We start from the raw sequence: 10,433 nt of genomic DNA on the forward strand, positions 1-10,433 counted from the left end.
TGAGGGTTGCGGTCCGTTGCCGGACACGAAAAAAGACAAAAAGGGAAAAAAAAAAAAAATTTTCTCTAGAGGATGGTCAGTTAGCTCAGCTGGTTAAAGCATGGTGTGATAACACCAAGGTCAAGGGTCTGGATCCCTGTACTGGCCAGCTGCCAAAAAAAAAAAAAGCCACTGTGGCAGTACCTGCTAGCCAGGACCTGGGTTTCACACCCACACACAATGAGGCAGTGGGTGATAAGTTGAAGCCCCTGGTGGACATGGGGAGGTGTCACACAACTCCTTGCTGAGGAGGCTGTCCTATGCACTGTAGGATGTTTAGCAGCATCTCTGGCTGCTACCCACTAGATGCCAGTAGCACATCCTCAGTTGTGATAACCAAAAATGCCTCCAGATATTGCCAATGTCCCCTGGGGGACAAAAATCACTCCCAATTGAGAACCATTGCTTTGGCTAAAGGGTGAAAGAGGACATTCAGAGAAAAGTCTTACAACTATGCAAGAAACCTGCTTGAACTTATAAGAAGGGTTTTCTACCTAGCATGACAAATATAATAGCGATGTATATAATATTCTATATGGTGTTTAGAACATTAATTCTTAGCCATTCCCATGGCAAGGGACATTCACAGGAGGTTTGTAGGTTTGATAAATATAAATAAGGCTAAAACTGTAAATAATTTCTTCTGCTCAATTCTTATTAATTCTATGGATAGATTCCCAGCAGTGGCATTACTGGGCAAAGAGCAGGCATATTCAGTATATATAGCCAAACAGCTCTTCCAATGTCATTACCAGCAATGTCTGAAGGGATCTGTCTCCCCCAATCTTAGCTCCATCCCCAACTATAAGCTTCTGGTGGGGCAGGGCTATGCTCATTCATCTCCAACACCTAGCACACAGCCTGACAAATAGCAGGCTGCCAGTATCTGTGATGACAGCCATGATGGTTTTCAGCAAACAGATGAGGAGTGTCCAGGTGGGGGCAAGTCCGGGGCCCCTCTACCTTCCCTGCAGGACTCACGCTTTAGGGATTGCCACGCTCAGCCGCACAGGTTTAGACCCCAGTCCTACTGCTCCCTGGCACTCCGTCAGGGCTCGTTTCTGTTCCAATTCATCTGTGAATTTCACAAAACCATAACCCCTGCAGGAACAAAAACCCCCCCAACACACTATTTAAATCACCAGTGTGATGAAGGAAGAGTCTATGAATAAAGGCATGGAAAAGAGGGAAGGGTAAGAAGGTGGGCAGGAATATGGAAAGGAAGAGGGGCTGAGAAGGGGGAGAGAGAGAGTCCATTAAACTGTGGAAAGGGATGAAAGTCCTATCAGTTGGAGGTGTCCACAGACCAGTGTCAAAATTCAAGCACTGGGTGATCCTGAGATCTGTAGGAATTCCCCCTTTTAGTTCACCATTCTCCTTGACAACTTCACTCATGGGGTCCTTCCCAAATAGTACCTTCCCTCCCAATCTACTGAAAAGTAACTACTACTTTATTATTATCATTATCATTATGATAACAGCAGTGGTAGTAACAGCTGAATAAGTTTATTAAGCAAATATTTAGAGTCTGTCCTGTATGCCAGGTATTGCGCTAGGCATGGAATGTAGCAGTCACAGACAGATGAGGTTCTATTCTCTTGAGCTCACATTCCGGTTGGTGGATAATAATGACAGCTAACATTTAATGAGCACTTATTATTTCCAAGGGTTATCTCATTGAACTGTCCAACAATTCCATAAAGTTAGTATCCATATTTTACTAAAGAGATAAGCCAAGTTCAAAGTTTAGAGAGGTTTAGTAACTTGCCCAAAGTCATAGTAGAAACAGGACTTGGGTTAGTCGGTTAGCTCAGTTGCTTAGAGCACAGCCTTGTAACACCAAAGTCAAGGGTTACTGGCCAGCTGTCAAAAAAAAAAAAGAAGCAGGACTCAAATCCACGTCTGTCAGACTCCCAAAGCCTGAGCTTACAACTACTACACTGATCAAGAATGAGCCTCTTTTGAGGTTTTTCCATTTTTAAAGTGGAAAATTTCTAACTGCAATGAAAGGCTCAGTAATAATAATAAATAAAATAGCAAACACCTAGAAAGCATTTTATATGTGACTTATTTATATTATAACCTTTAATCCTCATATCAATCCTATGAGCAGACCCATTTTACAGATGAGGAAACAGGGTCAGAGAGGCTCGTGTAACTTGTCTACTGCATTATCTCTATTACCAAGTCCTGGAGCTGGCATTCACACCAGGCAGTCTGGCTCCAGAGCCTGTGCTCTTAACCACCCTGCTATGTGGTCTCTCTACAACACCTCCATCTAGGAGAGAAGAATACCAAAACTAACAGAGTAGGCATCAATAACAGGTAAGGCCTTACTTAGACACGCCCGTCTGGTCCAAAACCACCTTTCCTCCCCGACAGGAAGGGTAGACTTTGACGAAGAATTCATATAGCATGCCATCGTCCACGTCTGGGGTCAGGTCCCCAACAAAGAGGGAATACTCAGGGCTGAGAGGAGAGAACAAGATTCAGAGACAAAGACCAAACCTTCTGCTCTTTTGGCACATTCCAGGTAAATCTCTCCTGGGCTTTCTCAGGGAACAACACATCTGATGGGTCTACTTAAACAGATCCTAATTTGTTTCTTTACATTAGTCTTGGCAGAAGAGTTATGAAAGGAGTCCCCTGACCCGAATCCCTCACCACTACACGAAACCTGTCTGGCTTCAAGTACTACATGAGTGCAGATGGGGGGACAGGGTCAGAGGTGCATTTCTGAGGCACTTGAAAGATAAAACTAGACATTCTTCACTCAAGACATAATTTTAATGCAGATTTGAAAAGATAGGGATAGAATAAGAAATGGATCTTATCTCCTAAAGATCTAAAGCCTAGCTAAAATGAAATCCCCAAACTTTTATTTTTTAGACCCGAATCCCTCACCACTACACGAAACCTGTCTGGCTTCAAGTACTACATGAGTGCAGATGGGGGGACAGGGTCAGAGGTGCATTTCTGAGGCACTTGAAAGATAAAACTAGACATTCTTCACTCAAGACATAATTTTAATGCAGATTTGAAAAGATAGGGATAGAATAAGAAATGGATCTTATCTCCTAAAGATCTAAAGCCTAGCTAAAATGAAATCCCCAAACTTTTAGAACAGGGATCAGCAAACTTTTTCTATAGAGGGCCAGATAGTAAATATCTTAGGGGAAAAAAAATTTTACCCTTTGAGGTACCTATAGTCTTTGTCACATTTTCCTTGCCTATTTTTACAATCCTTTAAAAATGTAAAAACTACTTTTAGCTTGTGGATGATATAAATCAAGGCATAGTTTGCCAACCCGTGTTCTAGATCAATTCTATTCACAAAATAAGTCAATAAACTATCTTTTGTTATTAATTTCTTATTTAAAGCATGATACATATTTCTTGCATAAAATCAGAATACACAAAAGCACAAAGATAAATGAAATTACCAATGACACAATCACTCCAAGGCAACCACTATGAATGCTTTGATATATACTTTCATCTTTTTTCTATCGCTTTTCTTTGGAATTTACAAAAATTTGATACAATTTCTTGTATTTTGTTCCTGGCATTTTTTCACTTTTAACATTATGGCCAACGTCCTGACATGTCAGTATTCTGCAACATGACTTGTTAATGGATACACAGCATTCCAATTAATGAACATATTATATAATTTAACCACTTCTATATTAGGTTATTTGGGTTTTTCCGCAACTTTGTCCATCATACATTAATATTTCAATGAACACTTTTGAAGTTAATCTTTGCACACATCCATGAATAAATCCTGACAAGCAGAACTACAGAGTAAATGGGTACAAACATTATTAAAGCTTTTGATACATTGTTTTTAACAATGTATCTAATAATAGCAACCTGAAATGCCAATCAATTCATATTGCCACAACAGGTCAATTTTTCTTGAATAAAATCCCAATAGAGGGCTAGCTGGTTGGTTGGTTAGAACTCAATGTTATAACACCAAGGTCAAGGGTTCAGATCCCCATGCTGGTCAGCCAACAAAAAAGAAAAGAAAAAAAACCCTCAAAGTTCAGGGAGGGACCAAACATAGAAGAGACATGTCTTGACATGAAGCATACCAGGAAGGTCCACCAATGGGGAAACTGGAGGGTGTCTTCCTTAGGAGGAGGCCACAATGCAGCCACATTCCCATCCTCCTTTTTGGTAGCAACCAGCATAGTGACACATCTTGTCTCTGTCTAGACATTTCCACGGGCTTGAAGCTGCCTTGGGACTACTCTGTACTTACCTGTTATCAGGTTGTTTCCCATAAGTAGCATAGTTCAGTTTAAAACGTTTTGCCTGGAAATTTAAAAACAAACAAATTAAAACGGAGAAAGGTGTTTCAAGAGTCAAACAATATTTGAAAAAAACTGAAATAAATTACCTTGGCCAAAACATCTCCCCCTCTCTAAGCCTCAGCTTTTTCTCCTGTATAAAAGGAGGGGGTTGCACGGATGACCGCTAAGAGCACTGCCAGCTCCATGGTTCTATGAGCCCAGGTGTGCCGGCTGGTGCAGCTGTAAGCTAAGTAACTGTGGGAAGAGCAGAATGTAACTCTCTTGAAACATGTCCTTGCTCCTGCCAGCCTGTTCTAGTTTCTCAATCAGGCAAGAGGTCTAGAGTTTCAAGTCTTCTGTTATAGGAGGTAATAATGCAGAGTGGAAAGGGCATGGATTTTGGAGGCAACCAATCTTCAGTGTGAATCCTGGCTCTGTCACTTACTAACTGGGTTGCCCTGGGCAAGTTATTTCACTTGGGCAAGTTATTGAGCTTCAGTTTCCTGGTCTGTCAAAGACAACAATGCCTACTGTACAGGGTTGTTATAGGATCAAATAAAATGACATAAGTATACAATAGGGATTCAATAGATGGTAGTAATCAAAGACAGAAACGGCAACATCATCATTATCTCAATGTCCTTACAGGTGTGGCTCCTGGAAGGGGTTTCCCATTAATTTTATGCAAACACTTCTCTGCTGTGGCCAAATCTGCAAATTCTACAAAACAGTAGCCAGCTGGGATCCTGCAAAGTAAAGCAAACAGAGAAAGAGAATGGTTAAAGGTACCCCTGATGAGTCTTGGCCTGACCGGAGGGAGATATGGTTTTCTAGTCAGAGCCCATACTGTTTTTGTTCCTTAACATATTCCAATTCAGAACTAATTTACAAACCTGAATATAAGTATTGCCAACCGGGGCCAGTCCCAGGCTCATTTTGTAAACATTTATTTATGTACTGGAGGACCTGTGAAGTACTCTTGCCAAAAATGTTTAACGTGAAACAATCAAACCTTTGGACGTAACATCCAGTTTAGAGGAAATACTAGGGATAGAACAAATAAAACACTACCACAAGGAAATAAACAAAGCTAGCATGCAGGATGTTTTGTAAGACTAGTCTTACCTCCTTAAACTGTCAGTACTATGAGAAAAGAAAAAGGTTGACTTCTGTCTACTGAGAGACTTAGAACTAAATGCAATGCAGGATTCCTGATTGGATCTTAATTCATTAAAAAACAAAACACACTATCAGAGATATTATGGGGACAATTACAAAAATTTAAATGTAAACTGGCTATTATATGGTATTAGAGAATCATTATTAATTTTGTTAATGTGATATGAGCACTGTGGTTATGTAAGAATGTTTAATTTTGGCGATGTATGTAGAGATATTTAGCAGCGAAGTGTCACAATGCTTGTAATTTACTTTCATATTGTTACCAGAAAGAAATATCTATGTATCTACCTATCAAGTAAATACAGACTACTTTTGATCACCTACCACAAGCCAGGCTGATACAGAGTTGAAGACCATGGTTTCTGTCCTCAAGAAACTTACAGTCTAGTAAGATAGACAGTGTAAAACCTTACCTAACTGGGAGGTGCCTGTGAGATGCCCAACATTCTTTTTTTTTTGAAAGACGACCCGTAAGGGGATCTTAACCTTTGACTTGGTGTTGTCAGCACCACGCTCACCCAGTGAGCTAATCGGCCATCCCTGTATGGGATCTGAACCCGTGGCCTTGGTGTTATCAGCACCACATCTCCCGAGTGAGCCATAAGCCGGCCCCCCAACATTCTATTTTTGAAAGTGTCACTAAGAGACTTTTAGTAGGAAGGTGTAGTTATACCCTCCAGCATCCTTTTCTACTAAGAGATTTATATTGAAAATAATAATTTTCCTTGATACCACCATATCAAGGTATCATCAGTGAAATAATCTACACTTTTCTGGAAATACTATTTTTTGTTTGTTTTGGGGTTTTTTTTTTGGCAGCTGGCTGGTACGGGGAACCAAACCCTTGACCTTGGTGTTACAAGGTCGCTGTCTAACCAACTGATGGAAATACTATTTTAGATCTTCAGTTCAAATAACACACAGACAAGAGGGGATAGGTAGGCAGAGTATCTGAGCCCAAGGATCACAGAACAGAGTCTATGAGCTCCATAAACATTTGTTGATTCTAAGAATGGCAGGATCTGTGCCTCCTGTCCTGTGCATGCTAGAATCTTAAGGTCCACTTATATAAAGACCATCAGCACTAAGAGTTGACCATTACTGAGCACTTACTATGGGCCATGCACTCTACTAGCCATTTCACATGTCCCATCTCATATAATCATCATAAAAACTCTATGAGGTGAATGAAACCATTACCCCCATTTTATAAATGAGACTGAAACTTAGTGGGATTATACAAGATACCATAAATCATACAGCTTGTAAGTGTCAAAGGTTGGATCTGAATTCAGGATAGTCTGATTACATTCTTTTCCCAATGTTTTATTATGAAAATCTTCCAACATAAAAGTCAAAACAGAAAATACCCATATGTCCACCACCTACCATTAACATTTTACTACACTGATTTTACTTTACAACAACTATCCATCTATATACCTCTCTATCCATCTATCAGACTTATTTTCTGATACATTTCAAAGTAAGTCACAGATATCAGTATATTTTCCTCAATTACTTCAGTATGAATATCTTTAAAGTTCAATTGTTTACAGCTTTTTTCTTCTAAGGTAAAATTTATATACAATGAAATGCACAAATCCATCTAGAGGCTGAGTTCTTTCCACCATAGATTAATTTTGTCTGTGCTAGAATCAATAAGGCTTCTTTCATTCAGCATGTTTTTGAGATTCATCATTGTTGCTATATCAGTAGTTTGTTTCTATTGCTGAGTAGTTTTCTATTGTATGAATATAACAGTACAGTATCAATTCACATATTCATGAACACCTAGATATTTGCATTTTTTGACTTTTGTCATATAGCTGCTATAAACATTCTTTTCAAGTCCTTTTTTGTGTGTAAAACCATATATATGTTTTCATTTCTCTTGGGGAAATAATGAAGGACTGGACTTACCAGGCCTTAGGGCAGATGTATATTTAGTTTTATAAGAAACTGCGAGACATCTGCCCCCAGTGATTGTACCATTTTACACTTCCACCAGCGATGAATGACGAATATTGTTGCTCCACATCTTGACTGCAATCTTTTTTTAAAAAACCTTTTTATGGTGGCTAAATATACTGTATTAATCAGTTTTTTGATGCTAAATAACAGAACACCTGAAACTGGGTAATTTGTAAAAAAACAGAATTTATTAACAGTTTTGGAGGCTGGAAAGTCCAAGGTCCATCCAGGAGGCACATCTGGTAAGACTCCTATGGCAACGCAGATTGTCACATGGCAAGGGCTGAACAAGAGTGCACATTAAGGTGCTCATTTGCTCTCCTGATAAAGCCACTGCTCTACATCCACAATAATCCATTAATCCATTAACCCATTAATGGATTAATCCACTCATGAGGGTAGGGCCCTCATGATCCAATCACCCCCTAAAGGCCCCACCTTTCAACACAGCCATATTGGGGATCAAGCTTCCACATGAGCCTTGGAAGGGACAAATATTTAGATCATAGCATATATATATAACATGAGATTACTCATTTTAACCATTTTTAAGCAAAAAGTTCTGTAAGATTAAGTACATTCACATTGTTGTGCAACCATAGACTGCATTCGTAAGCATTGTGCTCCATTGCATAGTATTTTTCCTTGGGTCTTATTTTTTCCTCTTATTTTATCTTGTTTTGGTTTTTTATTTGCATTTATTTATTTTATGATATTCTTGTAAGCCACTTCAAAGCTTCTGTCAAAGGAGGTAGGATGTAAATATGTGCCCATAGGTATCACCACAAATAACAGCTACACTTTAGTAATTATGGATAAGAAAGGATAGTTCCAAAACTTATTTCAATAAAGATGAAAATATAAGAAACTATGCCAGTGTTTTAAAAAGTAGAAAGTGTTACAGAATTAATTTTCATACCAGAAGATGATTATCTGGGGTTTTCTGTCTACAAGAGCAGAAAGATAAATATTTGGGCAGGCATGATTTACCAGTCATAAAATCTGTCCCTAGGTGATAGGGTTTTGAATACACAAAGTACCTGTTCATCAAAGAGCCATAGAGTTGGCCACTTCAGATCTCTCATCTCTTTTTTTAAGCCATTTTATGTTTTAGCAAGGCACATTTAGTAGAGTACCTGTCAAATTGATTCACTTCTAACCAGAACCCTAAGGAAAACTGAGACCCCAAAGAAAAAGAAGAAACTGGAGGCAAGACAGCAACACTATCTGAAAATATTCCGCATTTTGTTTTGTTTACTTATTTATTGCCTCATTCCCCCACTAGAATGTAGTAAACTCCAGGAACAGAGACAATGAATGGCTTATTCCAGACCTTTCTGCCCAGAATCTAGAAAAGTAGCACATAATAGTGTCTCTATAAATAATTTTTTAAATAAATGGCATAAGAGTTAAGGGCACTCATGAGTTTTGAGGACAGACTTGAATTTGAGTCCTGGCTTGTCATTTAATAGCTGTGAAACTTCAAGACAGTTATTAAGCTTCTCTAATAATAGTACTTACCTCAGAGGTTTTAGTGACTTAAAAAAAAATGAATGTAAAGTGCATATTACCTAGCAGATCATAATCTGTTTATACCTAGTGAGCATGTCAGACACTGCTGAATGTGAATTAACTCATTTAATCTGCACCATAATTCTATGACGTAAGTGCTGTCACTATTCCCATTTTTACAGTTAGGGCCAATGACACAGAGCAGTTAAGTAACTTACCCAAGGTCACACAGCAGAAACAGCTTTCAAACCCAGTCTGGCTCCAGAGTCCTGTCCTTAAGTAATATGATAAACGCCTACTCAGTAAGCCCTCAAAATGTTAGCTTTTATAGCATTATAATTACTATTATTAGGGGTGGTGAGAAGCCCTGACTCTTCGATGTTTACTTCTCCTGAATGAATGCAGCTGCAGCACGTCCTGAGAGACCCTGGAGAACTGAGACGAGAGACCTACCCAGTGAGGCGGTTTCGGATAATTTTGACGCTCATCACGGTCTCCCCCATGGTGGCAAAGGCTCTGGAGATGAAGTTCTCGTCCATGTAGGGTTCCAGCTGCGTAAGAACAGGAGCAGAGCGGCTCAGACACGCGCCCAGACTCCCCATTCCGGGTTCCAGAGCCCCTCCCCCTCAGTCCAGGGGTCGCTACAGGCTGCTGGGGGGCGGGATACGGAGAGGTTTTCCTCATCAGCGTGGTCCGAACTCCCAAGCCCTTCACTCAAACTTGTTCCTCTTTAGGGAGCCTCCTCTTTGGACCTAGGAACCCCACCCCTCCAGTCCTAGAACCACGGCGCCCCGCAATCCTCGGGATTCCTCCCGTTCTATCTCCCCAAAGCACCTTTCCTTCCCTTCCAGGAACCCAGCGCCCCACCCCCCACCCCCGTAGACTCAGCCCCTTCACTTAGATGCTGGGACCCGCTTCTGTGCCACCAAAAAGACCTCACTTCTACCCCTTTGGGACCTAAAGCCCCTCCCCCTCAGACTCTCTCCGTTGCGACACCGATATTCCTCCTGCTCCTCAGACCCGGGCGGCCGCCCTCACTCACGTCCCCCATCCACAGGCTGGCCGCCATGCCCGCGCCCGGGCCGGGAACTTGCAGGCCTCAGAGGCCCTCGCGGGATCCTGTCAGCGCGGTCAGCGCTGCGGAGACCGCCGGGGAGCATGCGCGCCTCCGATGTCCTCTGCGCACGCTCGGAAACAGCGACCCGGGACAGCCCCACACTCCGCCCCGGGTTTTTCTGGCGACCTGGCGGGGCGGGGAGCATCCCGACCCCAGCGGGCGGGGCTCAGGCTCGAATCCCCAGGATGGGGCGGGGCAGGGCTCACCCGGCGCCGGCACGTGGGCTACTCCGAGAACTGACCTTCTCGGATTTCTTTGATTTGTCTGCTTGTTAGGTTTTTTGGAGGCTGGCTGGTACGGGGATCCAA

At 41.4% G+C, this 10,433-nt stretch overlaps 1 protein-coding gene across 3 annotated transcripts in view; it reads right to left on the bottom strand.

Moving 5' to 3' along the window:
• The window catches only part of TRNAU1AP (tRNA selenocysteine 1 associated protein 1), a 23,548-nt gene extending 13,413 nt beyond the window's left edge, over positions 1 to 10,135 (bottom strand). The window contains exons 1-6 of one of the 3 annotated variants that reach the window (XM_008568686.1): positions 10,051 to 10,135; positions 9,462 to 9,559; positions 4,987 to 5,086; positions 4,310 to 4,362; positions 2,377 to 2,508; positions 1,021 to 1,140 (exon numbers count right to left, since the gene is read on the bottom strand). In XM_008568686.1, the coding sequence (XP_008566908.1) occupies positions 1,021 to 1,140; positions 2,377 to 2,508; positions 4,310 to 4,362; positions 4,987 to 5,086; positions 9,462 to 9,559; positions 10,051 to 10,077 (530 nt within the window). In that variant the 5' untranslated portion in view covers positions 10,078 to 10,135. Of the gene's footprint in view, positions 1 to 1,020; positions 1,141 to 2,376; positions 2,509 to 4,309; positions 4,363 to 4,986; positions 5,087 to 9,461; positions 9,785 to 10,050 lie in introns of those variants that run through there. The other 2 variants (XM_008568685.1, XM_008568687.1) reach the window with 2 other exon arrangements.
• Positions 10,136 to 10,433: the final 298 nt, after the last annotated feature.

This window comes from Galeopterus variegatus, unplaced genomic scaffold (genome assembly GCF_000696425.1).
Source record: "Galeopterus variegatus unplaced genomic scaffold, G_variegatus-3.0.2 Scaffold431, whole genome shotgun sequence".
Lineage (NCBI taxonomy): Eukaryota > Metazoa > Chordata > Mammalia > Dermoptera > Cynocephalidae > Galeopterus > Galeopterus variegatus.